The sequence below is a fragment of the Orcinus orca genome, chromosome 15, assembly GCF_937001465.1.
Source record: "Orcinus orca chromosome 15, mOrcOrc1.1, whole genome shotgun sequence".
Lineage (NCBI taxonomy): Eukaryota > Metazoa > Chordata > Mammalia > Artiodactyla > Delphinidae > Orcinus > Orcinus orca.
This window is the reverse complement of record NC_064573.1, coordinates 65,631,310-65,651,114: the sequence shown is the minus strand read 5'-3', so window position 1 is coordinate 65,651,114 and position 19,805 is coordinate 65,631,310. Positions and strand designations below refer to the sequence as shown.

The 19,805-nt window shown below is 43.4% G+C and overlaps 1 protein-coding gene across 6 annotated transcripts in view; it reads right to left on the bottom strand.

Annotated features, from left to right (window-relative positions):
- Window positions 1-19,601, bottom strand: part of PISD (phosphatidylserine decarboxylase) — a 37,187-nt gene extending 17,586 nt beyond the window's left edge. The window contains exons 1-3 of one of the 6 annotated variants that reach the window (XM_004283682.3): window positions 19,447-19,601; window positions 13,076-13,155; window positions 9,169-9,344 (exon numbers count right to left, since the gene is read on the bottom strand). In XM_004283682.3, the coding sequence (XP_004283730.2) occupies window positions 9,169-9,344; window positions 13,076-13,155; window positions 19,447-19,511 (321 nt within the window). In that variant the 5' untranslated portion in view covers window positions 19,512-19,601. Of the gene's footprint in view, window positions 1-9,168; window positions 9,345-13,075; window positions 13,156-19,446 lie in introns of those variants that run through there. The other 5 variants (XM_033412870.2, XM_033412873.2, XM_049698054.1 and 2 more) reach the window with 5 other exon arrangements.
- Between the last annotated feature and the right edge of the window lie 204 nt (window positions 19,602-19,805).

The following is a 19,805-nucleotide window of genomic DNA, read 5'->3' as shown; positions in this document are numbered from 1 at the left end:
CCTCAATGAGATACAATTTCACACCCATTAGGATGGCTATTATAAAAAAATTAAAAGGTGGATTAGAGACCTAAATGTAAGACCAGACACTATAAAACTCCTAGAGGAAAACATAGGAAGAACACTCTTTGACATAAATCACAGCAAGATCTTTTTTGATCCACCTCCTAGAGTAATGGAAATAAAAACAAAAATAAACAAATGGGACCTAATGAAACTTAAAAGCTTTTGCACAGCAAAGGAAACTATAAACAAGACGAAAAGACAACCCTCAGAATGGGAGAAAATATTTGCAAATGAATCAACGGACAAAGGATTAATCTCCAAAATATATAAACAGCTCATGCAGCTCAATATTAAAAAAACAAACAACCCAATCCAAAAATGGGCAGAAGACCTAAATAGACATTTCTCCAAAGAAGACATACAGATGGCCAAGAAGCACATGAAAACCTGCTCAACATCACTAATTATCAGCGAAATGAAAATCAAAAATTACAATGAGGGGCTTCCCTGGTGGCGTAGTGGTTTGGAGTCCACCTGCCAGTGCAGGGGACACGGGTTCGTGCCCTGGTCCAGGAGGATCCCACATGCCGCGGAGCGGCTGGGCCCGTGAGCCATGGCCACTGAGCCTGTGCGTCCGGAGCCTGTGCTTCGCAACGAGACAGGCCACAACAGTGAGAGGCCCGCATACCGCAAAAAAAAAAAAAAATTACAATGAGGTATCACTTCACACAAGTTAGAATGGGCATCATCAGAAAATCTACAAACAACAAATGCTGGAGAGGGTGTGGAGAAAAGGGAACCCTCTTGCACTGTTGGTGGGAATGTAAATTGATACAGCCACTATGGAGAACAGTATGGAGGTTCCTTAAAAAACTAAAAATAGAATTACCATATGATCCAGCAATCCCATTCTCGGGCATATACCCAGAGAAAACCATAATTCAAAAAGACACATGCACCCCAATGTTCATTGCAGCACTATTTACAACAGCTAGGTCATGAAAGCAACCTAAATGCCCACTGACAGACGAATGGATAAAGAAGACATGGTACATACATACAATGGAATATTACTCAGCCATAAAAAGGAATGAAATTGGGTCATTTGTTGAGACGTGGATGGATCTAGAGACTGTCGTACAGAGTGAAGTAAGTCAGAAAGAGAAAAACAAATATCGTATATTAATGCATGTATGTGGAACCTAGGAAAATGGTACAGATGAACCGGTTTGCAGAGCAAAAGTTGAGACACAGACGTAGAGAACAAACATATGGACACCAAGGGGGGAAAGCGGCGGGCAGGGTGGGGATGGTGGTGTGATGAGTTGGGCGATTGGGACTGACATGTATACACTGATGTGTATAAAATTGATGACTAATAAGAACCTGCTGTATAAAAAAATAAATAAAATTCAAAAATTTTTTTAAAAAAAGGTGTTGGTGAGGATGTGGAGAAAGTGGAATCCTCATACAATGCGAATTGGAATATAAAATGGTACAGCCACTGTGGAAAAGTTTGGCAGTTCCTCAAAAAGTTAAACATAGATTGACCATATGATCCAGAAACTCCACTCCTAGTTATACACCCAAAAGAACTGAAAGCAAAGACTCAAGCAGATACTTGTACACCAATGCTCACAGAAGCACTATTCCAACAGCCAAAGTGGAAACAACCCACTATCTATCAATAGATGATAAACAAAACATGGTCCATCCATAAAATGGAATACTATTCAGCCTTAAAAAGGAAAGAAACTCTGAAACATGCTTTAAACATGGATGAATCTTGAAAATCTGGTAAGTGAAATAATAAGCCAGACACCAAAAGACAAATGTATGATTCCACTAATATGAAGAACCTAGAACAGTCTTCACAGAGACAGAGTAGAACAGTGCTTAAGGGGGTTGGGTGGGAGGTAGACTAGGGAATATTATTTAAAAGGTACAAAGCTTCTGTTTGAGATGATGAAAAAGTTCTAGGAACGGATAGTGGTAATGGTTGCAAAACAATATGATGGGGCTTCACTGGTGGCGTAGTGGTTAAGAATCTGCCTGCCAATGCAGGCGACACGGGTTCGAGCCCTGGTCCGGGAAGATCCCACATGCCGCAGAGCAACTAAGACCGTATGCCACAACTACTGAGCCTGTGTTCTAGAGCTCATGAGCCACAACTACTGAAGCCCGTGCACCTAGAGCCCGTGCTCTGCAACAAGAGAAGCCACCTCAACAAGAAGCCTGCGCACAACAAAAGAGTACCCCTGCTGCCGCAACTAGAGAAAGCCCGCGTGCAACAATAAAGACCCAACGCAGCCAAAAATACAATGCAGGGAATATGGGTTCCATCGCTGGTCCAGGAAGATCCCACATGCCGTGGAGCAACTAAGCCCGTATGCCACAACTACTGAGCCTGAGCTCTAGAGCACACAAGCCACAACTACTGAGCCCGTGCACCACAACTACTGAGCCCGTGCACCACAACTACTGAAGCCTGCACACCTAGAGCCTGTGCTCCGCAACAAAAGAAGCCACCGCAATGAGAAGCCCACGCACTGCAATGAAGAGTAGCCCCCACTCACCGCAACTAGAGAAAGCCCGCGCACAGCAACGAAGACCCAATGCAGCCAAAAATAAATAAATAAATTTATTTTTTGAAAAAAAGAAAAAGAAATAGACCCCAAAATGACAGAAGATGATGAAAAGGAGAAAAGGACTTTGAGACAGCTAAATAAACAAGCACAATATGCTCAAAGATTTACGGGAAAATATGATCATAATGAGAGAAATGGAAGACATAAAAAAGAACAACTTGAAACTTCCAAAATGAAAACCAGAATGTCTTCAATGAAAATTTCTACAAAAAGCTACTAGAATAAGTGAATCTAATAAGATTACAGAAATTTTCATATATTGCTAATGGGAATACAAAATGGTAAAACAACTATTAATACTTTCAAAACAGTTTGGTGGTTTCTTATAAATACACAGTTACCTATGAATAGTAATTGTACTTTTAGGTGTTTACACAAAAGAAATGAAAACAAATGTCTACACAAAGACTTAAACACAAATATTCATATAGACTTTATACATAATAGTCAAAAGATGCAAACAACCCAAATGTCCACCAACAGATGAAGGGTTAAAAATAATATGTGGGGCTTCCTTGGTGGCACAGTGGTTAAAAATCCTCCTGCCAATGCAGGGGACACGAGTTCGAGCCCTGGTCCGGGAAGATCCCACATGCTGCAGAACAACTAAGCCCGTGCACCACAACTACTGAGCCTGCACTCTAGAGCCCGAGAGCCACAACTACTGAGCCCTCGTGCCATAACTACTGAAGCCCACGTGCCTAGAGCCCGTGCTCCACAAGAAGAGAAAACACTGCAACGAGAAGCCCGCACACCACAATGAAGAGAAGCCCCCGCTCACGCAACTAGAGAAAGCCCGTGCACAGCAACGAAGACCCAACACAACCAAAAATAAATAAGTAAAATTAAAAAAGAAAACTGTGGCATATCCACCCAATGAAATACTATTCAGCAATAAAGAGGAATGAATTTCAACATTATGGTCAGCGAAATAAACCACACAGAACAGAGTACATTCCATTTAAATAAAATTTCTTAAAAGAAAAATCTCATCTATAGTGATAGGAAGCAGACCAGTGATTGCCTGGAACCATGGGTGGATACTGACTGCAAAGGGATACATATTTTATATCTCCAGTGTGGCTGTGATTACACAAGTCTATATATTTATTAAAACCAATGAATTATATGCTTAAAAAGGGTTTTATTGCATGTAAACAATACCTCAGTAAAGTCGACTTAGAAATTGAATCAGGGCTTCCCTGGTGGCACAACGGTTAAGAATCCACCTGCCAATGCAGGGGACATGGGTTTGAGCCCTGGTCAGGGAAGATCCCACATGCCGCAGAGCAACTAATCCTGTGCGCCACAGCTACTGAGTCTGTGCTCTAGACCCCGCGAGCCACAACTACTGAAGCCCGTGCCTAAAGCCTGTGTTCTGCAACAAGAGAAGTCACCACAATGAGAAGCCGGCACACCAGAACGAAGAGTAGTCCCTGCTCTCTGCAACTAGAGAAAGCCCACGCTCAGCAACGAAGACTCAATGCAGCAAAGAATAAATTTTTTTTAAAAAAAGAAATTAAATCACCACAGTAGCATTATTTACAGTAGCCAAGATGTGGAAACAACTTAAGTGTCCATCAAGTGATGAATGAATAAAGAAGTTACGGTGTATATATTTACAATGGAGTATTAATCAGCCATAAAAAATAAGGAAATTCTACCATTTGCGACAACATGGATGGACCTTAAAGGCATTATGCTAAGTGGAATGACTCAGACAGAAAAAGACAAATACCATATGATCTCACTTATATGTGGAATCTTACAAAAAACAAAACAAAAAAATCCCACCAAACTCAGAAAAACAGATCAGACTGAGGAGGAGGGGGAGCGGGGAATTAGAGGAAGGTGGCCAAAAGGTACAAACTTCCAGATATAAGAGAAATAAGTACTAGGGATGTAATGTACAATATGATGACTATAGTTACCACTGCTGTATTAACATACAGGAAAATTAAGAGAGTTAATCCTAAGAGTTCTCATCACAAGGAGAAACTTTTTTTTTCCTTTTTTCTTTTCTTCTTTATTTTCTTTTTATTGTATCTATATGAGATGATGGATATTAGCTGAACCTACTGTGGTAATCATTTCACAATGTATCAAGCTATCATGCTGTACACCTTAAACATATACAGTGATATATATCAATTGTTTCTCAATGAAATTGGAAAAAAATTAAATCAACTTTCAATAAATATGTAAGTATGGAGGGACTTTCTGGAAGATACACAAGAAATGTTAAAAATTCTTGCTTGGGGCTTCCCTGGTGGTGCAGTGGTTAAGAATCCGCCTGCCAATGCAAGGGACACACGTTCGAGCCCTGGTCTGGGAAGATCCCACATGCTGCGGAGCAACTAAGCCCATGCGCCACAACTACTGAGCCTGCGCTCTAGAGCCCGTGAACCACAACTACCGAGCCTGCGTGCTGCAACTACTGAAGCCCACATGCCTAGAGCCCATGCTCCGCAACAAGAGAAGCCACCGCAATGAGAAGTCTGCACACCACAACGAAGAGTAGCCCCCGCTTGCTGCAACTAGAGAAAGACCGCCCACAGCAATGAAAACACAACACAGCCAAAAATAAAATAAACAAATAAATTTTAAAAAAAACATGAAAAACTCTTGCTTGCTTCTGGAGAGCAGGAATGGGATTAGCAGACGGGGTGGAGAGTGGAAGGCTCATTTTTATGTAATCCCTTCTTTACTATTTGAATTTTCACATGATCATATTTTATTTAAAATTTTTAAACTATCTTACTAAAAATAAAAATTAATTTAACAATACATACTCCTAAACAGAGCCAAAAGCTTAGAAGGGTGATGTTCACCAAAATGTTAACTGGTTTCCTGTGGGTTGTAGGATTACAGGTCATCAACTCTTTTCATCTTCATATTTTGCAACACTTCCTTATTTTTTGTAGATGAACACATCTTTATAAGTAGATAAAGGACAAAGCTATTTCCACATTGGGGAAAGTGATGCCATATATATAGAGAGAGAAAGAGTGGAGCTACTGGAACCTGGATGCTCCTGAAAGCTTCCAGAGACTCCACTCTCCTTAACAGGTTACTTTGTTGCTAGTTACAGAATTCCCTTTAATCCCACAGCAGCAAACACATAGGTTTCATTTCTACTCAGCAGATTGCATGAACTTTTTTTTTTAATTTTATAAATTTATTGATTGATTGATTGCTGCATTGGGTCTTCTTTGCTGCACGCAGGCTTTCTCTAGTTGTGGCGAGCAGGGGCTACTCTTCGTCGCAGTGCGCAGGCTTCTCATTGCAGTGGCTTCTCTTGCTGCGGAGCATGGGCTTCTCATTGCAGTGGCTTCTCTTGTTGTAGAGCACAGGCTCTAGGCGCACAGGCTTCAGTAGTTGTGGCACGCGGGCTCAGTAGTTGTGGCTTGCGGGCTCTAGAGTGCAGGCTCAGTAGCTGTGGCGCACGGGCTTAGTTGCTCCGCGGCATGTGGGATTTTCCCGGACCAGGGCTCAAACCCGTGTCCCCTGCATTGGCAGGCGGATTCTTAACCACTTTGCCACCAGGGAAGTCCCTGCATGAACTTTTTTTTCTTCTTTTCTACCATAAAAACAACATGAATCTTAGATCAGGCAAAAATCTTAGAAACATTTTCTTAAATGTGTAAAAACAGAAGCCCCAAGGTGACACAACTCACCCAAGGCCTCGCAGTTGCTGGTGCCCAGATCTCAAGTCTCCTGACACCCTGTCCCTCCCTCCTTACTGCTCCTATGTGAGCGCTGCACCCACCCCAGCCCAGAGGACAGCCTGCAGGGAGTGAAGCAGCATAGATTTTGGAGTTATGGTTTCCTCTAAACTGTTACCAAAAAGAGGAAATTCAAAAAAAAAAAGAGGAAATTCTATTTACATGAAGGAAAGATGTGAGCATGAATTCTTCAGGAGTGCTGTGCTGGGGGCTGGGCGGGGGGGCGGTGGATAATGTGAATGCTCGTCACATTATCGCAGACAACAACTGTTCAAGTCAGGCCACTCAAATTCACCTCCCATTTTAAACAGTCAGCCCCAGAGAATGGAGGTACCTCAAATACACAGCAAGCCCTCCCTCCATCTCTCACTGCCACCGTCAGAGCTCCTATACTAAGAGCACCTTCTATGAGCAACATGGTATTTATTGTTCCAAGAGTACGGCATTTGGCATCGATAGACCTCTGTTCTGGAACCTATTCTGCCACCAACTAGTCTTTCCATTTGTAAAATAGCTCTAACACCTGCCCTTCCTACCTCAGTGAACTGTTGTAACTAAAAGGGTTCAGAAAAACTGCGAGGTGCTGTTCAACATAAGGTACTACAACCATGCTCTTGAGAGTTTTGATACAGAGGGAAGACCAGAGGGTTCTCTGCAACAAGAGAAATTCACAAGCTAGGAAAGGACAAAGGCTTCCTGCTGGCACTCTGACCAAGAGGGGCTAATAGGAAGGCTTCATGTGTGGGGATGGCTATACAGCCCATGTCTGTCTCCTGGAAACCCAGAAAACACTATTTGGTAAGAAAAAATCACCCAGTCACCTCAACTGTGCCACTGACCCCAGAGGCCATCTCAGCAGTAACTTCCAACCTGTCTTCTTTCTTAGCTCTGGAGATGCCAGACTTGACTTCAGGGATAGGAAGGGATTATATTCCAGCAAAATCGCCACCAGAAATTTTCACCTGCCACATACTAATGGAGCCCTGAAGGGACCCTTACAGCTCATCTGCCCATGATTCCTAAATCTGACTTATGAGAATCACCCGCAGGGCCTTGTAAGAACAAAGATCTTGAAGCCTTGCCCAAAGTTTCTAAATCTCTAGAGTGAGCTGAGACCAAAGAGTCCATATCATTAAAGCTCCCCAAACAATTCTGAGGATCAGCCAGACTGGGGTACTCTCTCATTTTTCATATGAGGTGTCAGTGATTAGGTAGAGCCAGGGGTGGGACTAAGATCCAGCCCCCATCTGCCCATTCAAGAACTGCCCCCCAAACCTGCCCCTCCCCCCCAAACCTGCTGCCTCTCCTGAAATCTTACAGCATCTACTCTGAGCCCAGACCATTTCCCCTTCATAAATGAAATGTTGCCCAACTTGCAAACCCAGGAGGCATCTTATTCCACCGAAAGAACAGGACCTAACTTAAGCCCAGTTCTTTACCAACAGGGGCTTCAGACTTCTCACTGTACTAGGCCACTCTGCTCCTGTGTCCTGTCACTGTCCAGAGCCTAGAACTTAGAAGCTAATCAACCCTGTCCTCTTTACAAATAATCGTTTTTCAGGTATTGACTCATATATGGCAGTAATCCCAATTATACAAACAGTGGATGCTATGAAAAACTACTGACATTAGTCTTTTATGAATGAGGAAGTAGCAAATTTCTTCCAAATGTAGATTCTCTTGGGATACCTTTGAAATGAGTGGGAATTTCCTGAAAGCAGGTGGGCATGTCACCAGGTGGGTCAGCCTGACAGATGCCTGGGGTCAGAGCGAAGCCAGCTTGGGTTTAACACTGGAGTGGGGTCATGAATCACAGTCTTAACAAGTACTTTACTAGTTTGAAGGAGAAGGATATGTTTACAGAGGAAACAACCAATGTTATGGGAAACAGTGTTCAGCATACTTAAAAAGTATGACTCACATACTATACAATTCTGTAAAAAAGGACTCTGTAATATACAACCAAAAAACAGAAAACTTGGCAAGTGACGTGTCCAAGTCCACACAGCTACTAGGAGCATGGTTAGAACCTGCCTTCAGGACTGGGACCCTGGCTGCTGGGTGCAGCTGAGCTGGATTACTGATATGGCGCAGCTCATGGGGAAATCCAAATGCATCATCCCAAATACCATCGTCTCTGCTTTCACCCCCTCTGTTGCCCAAGCTATCAGGGTCTATTGATATTTCACTTGTTAAATTATGGGTAAAAAGAAAGCAATTTTTAAACTTACACCTTTATATTCAATTTCAGTATTTACTGAATGTCTGCTCTGAGTCAGATATCCTGGGCCTCAGGAAGCACAGATGAGTAAGACAGTTCATTACATATCACACAAGGTACAACGACACCGAAGGCCGCCCCAACTGCACGGCCCAATTGAGGGGAGAGCATTTTGAGCAGTAACGATAAAGGAATTTGATGATTTCAGTCTGGTCTCTGGTGAGAACTTATCCACATCACAAAAGTCCAACCCTTCCAGCTCATCCTCAGACTTGAGAAGGCATGAACTGTCAGGACGCCAGCCTGAGTATAAGGCACGAGCTCTGAATATTTCAACAGCAGGAAATTTCCACTCGGAGGCCTTGGGGAGACCAGGGGTGGATCTGGAGACAGAGGGAAGCCGGACATGATGCCCAAGGTATAACTTCTGTAATAGCCCCAAAACCACTGGAGATGTGAGCTCCAAGAAAGCACATTTCACTTTTTCAAACAGTTTAACTTTGGAGCAATTTACAAAGTGACAGGCAGTTGTGCTCCATGACAACCCAAGGTGGTTCCATCCTGTTACCTCCCAGTGACCAGCAAGTTTGGGCGGGATCTCCAAGCCCAGCTTCTCCCATTCTCGCTCCTGGTACTTCTCATACTGCCGGTAACCTGCGTACCCGCCACCCGTCGCGACCAAAAAGAGCAGGGGGCGCAGCAGGGACAAGGTTCGGGCAGGGGCAGTGTGGACTTTTCTGGCATCTGTAACAAAAAGCAGGAAAATTTTGAGCCTGAGAAAAGGGACGGGTATGAGTCACGCAAACACAGCACCAACAGGAGGGCTGGGAAAAGCCCTCAGCAAAGCTGACTGGACCCGGAAGGGATCTGACAGGGAGGTGCAGCCCTGAGTCACTGCAAAGACCCTGCTGCCTCCAAATTCTATCTAGTAAGGTACAAGCTTCTTTCCTGTGACACTACAGTGCATCCCAAATGCCACCATAATTACAGAATTTAAGATGAAAACATTGAATTGCAAAGAGGTCAAGAAACGAATCCAGGTTGCCCCGCTGGATACCAACAGGGCCAGGATTGGGACAGGTACCATTTCTCACGCAGGCTCTCTGATTTTACTTTTACGATCCAGGCCCAGTTCTGACTGGACAGTAGTATTCTCCCAAATGCAAAATCTCGTAAGCTCTAACAATTCAACGATAAAAGATAAATAGTCCAATTTTAAAACGTACTAAGAATTTGAATAGATATTTCTCCAAAGAAGATATATGAGTGGCCAGTAAGCACATGTAAAGATGCTCAACATCTGTTATGGTTGAATTATGTCCCCCTAAAATTCATATGCTTAAGTCCTAACCCTTAGCACCTCAGAATGTGACCTTACTTGGATAAAAGGTCTCTACAGAGGTAATCAAGTTAAAATAAGGTCAGCACAGTGGGCCCTAATCCAATATGACTAGTGTGCTTATAAAAAGAGAAAATTTTGGGGCTTCCCTGGTAGTCCAGTGGATAAGAATCTGTCTTACAATACAGGGGACACCAGTTCGATCCCTGGTTGGGGAACTAAAATCCCACATGCCACAGGGCAACTAAGCCCACGCACCACAACTACTGAGCCCACGCGCCACAACTAGAGAGGAGCCTGTGCACGCACAGCAACAAAGCGAAGAGCCCATACGCCGCAATGAAGGATCCTGCATGCTGCAACTAAGACCCGACGCAGCCAGAAAACAAATAAGTAAATAAATTTTTAAAAAATAAATTAAAAAATAAAAAGAGAAAATTTGGAGACAGACACGCACACAGGGAGAATGCTATCTGAAGACGAAGGCAGGGATCGGGGTGATGCTTCTATAATACAAGCCAAAAAAGCCAAATATTGCCAGCAATCCATCAGAAGCTAGACAAGAGGCTCTCCCTCACACCCCTCAGAAGGAAGCAGCCCTATGACACCTTGATCTTGGACCTCTCGTCTCCAGAACTATGGGAGAATAAATTTCTACCGTTTAATCCACTCAGTTTGTGGTACTCTGTTCCAGTAGCCCTAGCAAACCAATACATCATTAGTAATCAGGGAAATGCAAATCAAAACCATGATGAGATACAACTTCACACCCACTAGGATGGTTTTATCAAAAAGACAGATAATTGTTGGTAAGGATGTGGAGAAACTGGAACACGCATACACTGCTGATGGGATTGTAAAATGGGGCTTCAGTTCTTCAAAATGTTAAACATAAAATTACCACATGACCTAGCAATTCAGCTCTTAGGGAAGTGAAACATACATCTACACAAAAATTTGTCATGCATGCTCCACAGCAGCATTATTCATAATAGCCAAAAAGTGAAAATAACCCAAATGTCCATCAACTGACAAATGAATAAAAAAGTAGTACACCAATACAATGGAATATTGATAATAAAAAAGGAAAAAAGGAATGAAGTAATGACACATGCTACACATGAACCTTGAAAACATTATGTAAAAGAAGTCAGCCACAAAAGGCTGCATATTGTATGATTCCACTTATATGAAGTGTCTGGTATAGGAAACATACTAGAGAGACATAAAGTAGGTTAGTGGGTGCCAGGGACTAGGGGTAGGGAGAAATGGGGAGTGACAGTTTAATGGATCAAGTGCTACTATTGTGGGGGGGGCGAGGAGGGAATGAAAATATTCTAAAATTAGGTAGTGCTAATGGTTGTACAACTCTGTAAGTATAAAAAAAACCACTGAATTGCGTACTTAAAAGGGTGAACTTTATGGTATGAAAATTGTATCTCAAAGTTATTGTTAAAACAAAATCTCAAGAGCTGACTTCTCAGTAGCCTGCACAAAACCTTCATCCTGTCCTTGGCTTCCAATGGAAGGAAATCATCCTGCCCATTTGTCCCTGTCCCTCCACCACCTTTTGGTTGTTGCTGTTTCTTTTTCTTTCTTTCTTTCTTTTTTTTGGCCGTGCCGAGAGGCTTGTGGGATTTTAGTTCCCCAACCAGGGATTGAACCTGGGTCCTCAGCAGTGAGAGCGTGGAGTCCTGACCACTGGACCCTCAGGGAATTTCCTGCTGTTTCTTTTTTTATTTTTATTTTTTTATTTTTTATTTATTTATTTATTTTTGCGGTACACAGGCCTCTCACTGTTGTGGCCTCTCCCATTGCGGAGCACAGGCTCCGGACGCACAGGCTCAGCAGCCATGGCTCACGGGTCCAGCCGCTCCGCGGCATGTGGGATCTTCCCGGACCAGGGCACGAACCCGTGTCCCCTGCATCGGCAGGCGGACTCTCAACCACTGTGCCACCAGGGAAGCCCTGTTTCTTTTTTTTAAATGAACAAGTATAGATGTCATTAATCTCCTCCATTTTCTGATTACTCCTAATGAACCCTTACTACTTAACAACTAAATATTCTACCTCTGACCAGAAAATCTTGTCAAAAAGCAAGAAACATTTTTTTTCCCTCTTTCTGAAATATTTGATGATGAGAGAACTGTTGTACACTCCCTACCTGCACTGAACCAGCACCCTAGGCTGACTGGTCACACTCTCCTGCATGCTTCTGCTACACTGGACCTTTCTTCAACTATAGGTCTTTCTCTTACCTTCCACAGGCTTACTTTACTCCTCCAACAGGAAGTAGTAAGCAGAGGGTGCCCTCCACTCCTGACCGCCTCTCTGCTGCATTTGTCACTTTAAAAAAGCACAGCTTTTCTGCAGATCCAAGATTCTGGCTTGATTTCTGAGGCTCCCCCTGAACCCTTCAAGTGATTCCTGTGTTCCAGCCTGCAAGTCCTAATTAAATAAGTAACACCCAGATGTGCCCCTATTAACTACCTTAATAAGCCTTTTGTTTTTATTCTCATTAACCATCTCATTTTATTCCCAAGGTATGATTACTGGACAGTCAAAAATAGCCTCCAGTATGATAGAATAAAAAGGATTTTTAGTTAATAAAGACAATATACATTTTTGTACAGGTTCAAATAGCTGCTTACAAGATCCAAAAAGTTCATAATCCAGTGCTGATGAGGGTGTGGGGAACTGATGTACTCATGAGCACATCCTGCTCAGAGGAGTGTAAACTGGGACAACCTTCTCTGAAGAGTAATTTGGCTTAAATACCAAATTATATAATACATAAACCTTTTGATCCAGTAATTCTAAGTCTACAAATTTATCCTGAGGATGCACAAAAATATGTTAGGACAGAACTGTCTGTAATAGGAAAAGACTAGGAGCAACTTAAATGTCCAACACCAAACAGTACAGTCATGCGACGGAATACTACACACCCAGTAAGAACAATCAGATAACAGCAGATAATGCTTCAGTGGTACCTACACGCCAGGTACTCTAAGCACTTTGCAAGCACAATTCCATCTGATTCTAACAAGAACCCTATGAAATATGTGCTGTGTTTATCCCAATTTACCGACAAACTGAAGCAGAGAGGCCAGCATTGCCTCTAATTGCTACTTACTTGTGGAAAAGGTTCTGAGAGGCAGCTTCCTTAAGGACTGAAGGAAATGGCTCAGGGCAATGTCTTCACAGTGACGGCGCCTACAATCAAGCAAAAATGAAGCATTAAATATTTTTTTAATTAAAAAGAAATTAGTGGATCAACTTCTAAAATTTGAATATAGTCTATAGATTCAATAATAGTATTGTGTCTGTGTTAATTTCCTGGCTTTGACCATTGTACTGTGGTTTTCATAAGAAAACGTCCTTATACAAAAAGGGCTCAAATATTTAAAGGTAAAGGGGCATCAAGTGTTTCAGAAAAAAATATATACAAACACACACTCACAAAGAGAAAAAAAGGGAGAGAGAATGATAAAGCAAATATAGTTGATATTTGGGGAATCAGAGGACAGGGTATTTGGGAATACTCTGTACTATTTTTATAACTTCTCTGTAAGTCTAAAATTTTTTCACACACAAAGCTGCTCTTTTCTTAATTAAGTATAAGAGCATAATAAGAAGTAAACCCGGCACTTACACAAAGCCATACGTTTCCTCACCACAAACAAAGAGCTATACACAGCCTTGTAGCCTCTAACCCCTACTCATTAAAGAACCTAATAAAGTGGTTGAAATTTTAAACTTTTTTTTTTTTTTTTTTTTTTGGCTGCGCCGCAGCTTGCAGGATCGAACCCATGGTACCTGCAGCAGGAAGTGTGGAGTCCTACTAATCACTGGACCACCAGTGAATTCCCTAAAATTTTAAACTTTAAATGTTTGCCCTGGAAAAGAAATGACACAAACCAGGCTGAACTATTCTAATCTACTTTGAGTTTGGAAGGCTCAACTGGTTTGGAATTTTTAAATTAATATTTGTGGCTACTTTGCCACAAAAGCTACTTTCAAAGAGTGAAGAGGGTTTTCAGGCATTCTGAGAAAAAAATGACTACTTTCATGGCTTCAAGCTCTAAGAAAATATTATTTCCGATTCTTTGTTTCTCTTCTTTGTTTCCTCTTCACCCAGGGAAACTGGACATATACCCAGTGGCAATAAGTGACTTGGCCAGCAAGGAAAGCATGAATGAATTTTTAGTGAACTGGCTCTCTCCTTAATCAAAAAGCAAACACCCCACCTTCAATTCAGATAGCACTTAAGTTCCCCCAAATATTGGCCTGAAATCTAAAGTAAAGAAACTATGTCCTTGTCAGTGTTTTTTTTTCCCTTGAAGCCCTTTATGAGAGAAGCAGAAATTTACTCTATAAATGTCTAAACTGCTATTTCTGTGGAGAACAGAACTGCATTTATGACTTTCATACAATGATATTGACATTCATGGATAGTCAGTAGTTATGTCTCACACAGACATCCTGTAGATTTTATCAGATTTAAACACCTTCGTTTTTTCACATGAAATTTCCTTGACTTAACAACACTCTCCCAGCATGGTGGTAACATGACGACTCTGATTCTCCTACAGGCAAGCAAGGTCTGTATGGAGAACAAGCCTGGAACCATGACAATCACCACCCCCTCAGAGGCCAGGTGGATGGACAGTTATTAACACAAAGGAGGGTGTGTTGCAGTATCTGAATATTCTTTCAGCAGTGAACAATGCTCATCTCTTAGACTGGGCACTCCCACTGCAAAAGCTAAGCGCCTAAAACCCTGCTTTCCAAATGGAATAAGAACAAGAAGTGTAAAATCTGACTAAAGGCTGTATTGTTGTGTTGTGCACACTGCTACATTGTGTGTTCCAGAATTGCTGCTGAACCCCCTAACTGAAAGAACGTTTGCAGACTGTTGAAAAAGGCTTTTTTTGTGGGCTGGGGGAGGTACAAGTGGGAGATAATCATTTATCCACTGTAACCCAATGCACGGCACTCAGGTGGCTGGTTTGCATACGGATCTTCCTGAGAGCACAGTCTTGGTCTCTTGTCCACTGCTGTAGCCCCAGCTCCTGGAACAAGTGCCTGGCAAACGCCCCAGTTGCATCAGCTTGTCTTTCATTCCTGGATCATTCCTATCCTCATATAAATGTTGTACTTTCTCCAATCTTACAGAAACACTGTCCACCCCACTGCAGGCTCTTTAAAAGAGCAATGTTCCCTGTCATCACTTCCTCCCCTCCCCCCCCTTCATCCCACTCAACCAGGCTTTTGTTCCCACCACCTCATCTCTTGTCAAGGTCACCAACTTCCACATTGTCAACCCCAACACATATTTCTTGGACCTCGTGTTATGTGACTTCTCAGCAGCATCTGCCACTGGTGAGCCCTTCCTCCTTTTTTTTTTCCCCACTGAAGTATAATTGACATGTAACATTATATTAGTTTCAGATGTACAACATTATTCCCTATTTGCATATATTGTGAAAGGATCACCACAATAAGTCTAGTTAACATCCCTCACCATACATATTTACAAAAACTTTTTTCTTGTGATGAAAAAGATCTACTCTCTTAGCAACTTTTAAATATACAATACAGTATTGTTAACTGTAGTCACCATGCTGCACATTACATCCGCAGGACTTAGGTATTTTATAAGTTGTATCTTTTGACTTCATTCACTTTCTCCTTCTTGAAACACATTTAGCCTTTGGGACCCTGATCTTCCTACCTCTCCAGCCTCTCCCTAACTTCAAACAGCTGCCGTGCCCAGGGTTCAGACCTCTTCTCTGTCTGTGCTCTCCCTGAGACATGTTCACCCAGTCCTGCAGCTTTAAATAGCCAGATACTGAGGACTCCCTCGCTGCTCCTTCAAAGACCTCTGGACCATATTTCCACCTGGCTACCCAACATCCCCACTCTGAATCACCTCAAACTGAGTTTGTCCAGAACAGAATTCCTGACACTCCCTCACTCCCGTTCAACCTGCTCCACCCCCCGAGTTGTCCATCTGTGGCAGAGACTAGCCAGATGGTTATTAAATCCACTTCCTCTACCCAACAGACTACATTTCCCAGCCTCCCTTGCAATAGGGTGTGGCCACATAACTGAGTTCTAACCACTGTAAGAACCATTCAGGCTTCCCAGGCTGTCCCGTTTCAGCCTGTTTGATGCAAACATGCAGACCTTTGGAAGCCATGTGTTAAAGATGTCAGGAGATGGGTCCTCAAATCACTGCTGTCCTGCAGATCAGGAGCACCCACTGGGACTTTACATGATTGAGACCAACACTTTTACTGTGTTAAATCACTGAGATGCTGGAGTTTACCTGTTACCACAGCAACACTGCTATAATTAATATACCATCTCAGAAAAAAGGCACCACCATTCACCCAACTGCACAAGTCGAAACCCCAGGGACTCCTTTTGTAAGTCCTTTCTTTCTCACTATCCACATTCAATCCAGTGACAAGGCATGAAGTCTCTACCTTCAAAATATACCCGTATCTGCCTACTTCTCTGCCACCACTCTCACTCTGGCCTGAGCCACCAGATCTATCACTGCACTGAAGGACTGCACTAGCCTGTTCTCCCTGCTTGGCTTCTGTGTCCCATTCACCACAGAACAGCCAGACTGACCTTTTCAAAACAGAAAATAAGACGAGACCCTATGTAAGTGGTCCTCGCTGAACCCTCAGACCTCCTGCTGCTTCCCTTCTCACTCACCTGCCCCCATTCCTTGCACACTCATGCCTCTGCATTTGCTGTTTGCTCTGCTGGGCATACCCCTCCAGCTGGCTCAGTCCCTCCTCATTCAGTTCTCTGCTCAAATGCTTCCTCCTGGTTGGTTTCTCCTCACCACAAGCCCAAAAGTTGTCCCTCTGGAGCGTTCTCTAACCCCTTAATTACCTGCCTTTATTTTTCTTCGTAACACTTCTCACTACCCGAAATGAACAGATTTTATATATATTCACTCATTTGTTTACTGTCTGTACCCCTCAAATGCAGGGGTTTGTCTGTCTTCCCCCTGGACCTCAATCTCAGCAGTGAGATTAAGCTTCAGAGAAATGAACGGCTGGCTAGGTTCAATCACATGTACCGTCTACATGGTGAACTCACGTGGGCCTCCTGCAAGAGGGCAATTAAAGCCCAGGATTAAGCACTCAAGTCTGATTGTGGGGCTCAAATCTCCATCCTGCCACTTATTAATTAGCTGTGTGACCTTAAGGCATTTCTTAACTAATCTTAAGCCTCAGTTTCTCCACCTGTAAAAACAGGACCTACCTCATTAGGAATAAATGAGACAATCACATAAAACCTTAAGCCCAGGCCCTGGCACCTAGTTACATATTACTATTATTAAAAGTAACAGAGTTGATATTCAGCTGGCACACACTGGGATGGCCATATTAACTGTCTGTGACCACTCTGAATGGTTTGTGTCCACACTGTCATAGTTTTAAATTATTTTTAACATCACCCCTGGTGGTAACACTAACTATAGTCCTTGTGTCTCTCCTGCTTTTTAGAACTGTGAAAGTTCTGAAAATGAACGGGCAGGCCTCTTGAAGGCCTCATTCCACGTTCTATCTCATATTATTTAGTAATGTTTCCTTGCTCTGCTACTAAACTGTAAAGTTCTTTAAACATGAGGCCTATATCTTTTAATTCCTCTCTCTTCCCCTGCTCTCCCTCCCCCTCCCGATCCCTGGCACTGCAGTTGGCAGTGGTAGGAATGTCATAAGTATTCCTGAAGGAAAGTCTTGCACAAGCAACCACTCCTTGGGCACTATGTCCATACTTGCCTGAACCTAAGAATCATCCAGGACACGTGTAAAGAACACAGCTGCCGGGGCCCCAACCTACATCTACTGAACCTGAATTTGGCAGTATTGGGGGATATACCTGGGACTCTCTTTTTCTGATAAACACCCACCCCATTTTTTCATCAAACAAATTTGGGAAACATGGCCCTAAATTATCACCCATAATTGCCTTCTTTTGGTTCTCTCACCTGTCACCTATCACCCAGGTACTGAAAAACTTCCCTGCAATATGAGGTTTTCAAACATATGTCTCACAGACACTGCTTTACTTAAAAATCATGGAAATGTTCTCTTTTGGGGTTTTTTTGCATCTAAATATAGTTCCCACCTGGATATGTAATACCTTTGAAAACTGAGTTCTTATTGTACCCAAATCCTCACCCTCCTTAAATTGCACCTAAATCCAGTCTTATCTACCTACACTGGTACTAAAGTTATGACTCTTTTTCCCTTTCCCTTTTTAAATGATAATGAGTGAAGTACATCCTCCTCACCATCGTTAAACAAAAACAAAAAAAAGAAAAAATTTTAGGAGGGTCATTTTTTAGTCTTTCCAACTTATGACACAACTTATGACACATTTTAGATGATTTCACTACTGACTCATAAACAGCACACCTGGTAACAATATTAAAACCACAGAGACTCTCCTGTCCAAGTCCTAACAGTTACCATCACATTGCAGAGCCCCCTCCTGAGAAAGTTACACCATTTCTGAGTAGTTAATAATAGAGTGAAGCTTCCTGTTCAGGGCAATGACAGTTTCTGTTCCCTTTCAGTCCGAAACCAGTGTCCTTACTTCCCAAAATTACAGCGCAAGCTTTGGTCAACGCTGACAAAATGAAGGTTGCCTGAAACACAAAAGTACTGTGTGTCTCTCAAACCTTAGCTCTTTGAAATGACACGGAACAGCAGACTCTGAGTCATAGCTACCAACATTTTAATCCATTTTCTGAGAGTCCAAATGTTCCCAAGCTGGTTCTTACATAAGCTATTTCGAATAATGAATGTCCTCACGGTGGGCAGCCTGAGGGAAAGGTCCTTGCCTGAGAGAGACAGAGGTATCCGGGTAGGGGTCCCGGCTCTGCTACTAACTGGCCGGGTGAAACTGAGCAAGTCCCTTCCTCTCTCATGGCCTCAATTTTGCTAACTCCAAAAAGAGGTTGATTTAGATGACCCCTCTAACAATCTAAGAGTTGGGAGTCACCAGGGTAACTAAGACCCCATTTCCATCATGGACGATTTTGAGATAACCGAGTCCAACCCTCTCGCTTCAAAGACTAAGAATCCGAAGTGAAAGCCGCCCGACTCCCAGTCCAGTGCTCTTCCCACATCACGCCGCCCCTCCCAGCAACACGAATCCCTGAGAAAGAGGCGTCCAGCCCTGCCTCGGCTATAAGTGGCGGGCACACAGCCTATTTCACTGGTTGGGTCTTTTTGTTTATATCTTTGTTTTTTGTCCCTTGTGAAAAGGGCAAGGAGAGAGCGCTTAGGATAGACGCGGAACGCCCTACCCGGCGGCAGTCGCACCTGCTCGAGAGCTCCAGGTTAAGGTGAGTGCCTACGTCTCCACTCGAGCTCTGCTCAGGGCGAGCCCGCGACAGAGAAACGATTCCTCTCTCCAGACCCCAGTTTGGCTCGGGCCACCCCCCGGCAGGTCCCCAAGCAGCTGTACCTGCTCCGCCACGGCGCGACCCCGCGCAGCAACCTCAAACAACCCAGCCCCACGGACGCCGCCATCTTGTCCCCAGTTTCTCGGCGGGACACGCCCCCTTTTACACGCTGGTCGCACGCGCGTGACGTCACGAGCTCGAACTCACAGCGCCAATGAAGAACGCGGAGCGTGTGTGGGCGGAGCTGTCTAAACTCCTCCCCCGGCTGCTCCGGGTACCCTCTGCCTGACACTTCCGGCAGCTAATGGGCTAGGTCGGATAGGTGCAGCCGGTGGCGGTGCTTACAGTGCTAAACCTGGACCTGGGCACAGCGTTGCCAGTTCTCCTATTTCCTTCTGACGTGCGTTTCCGCATCTGCCTG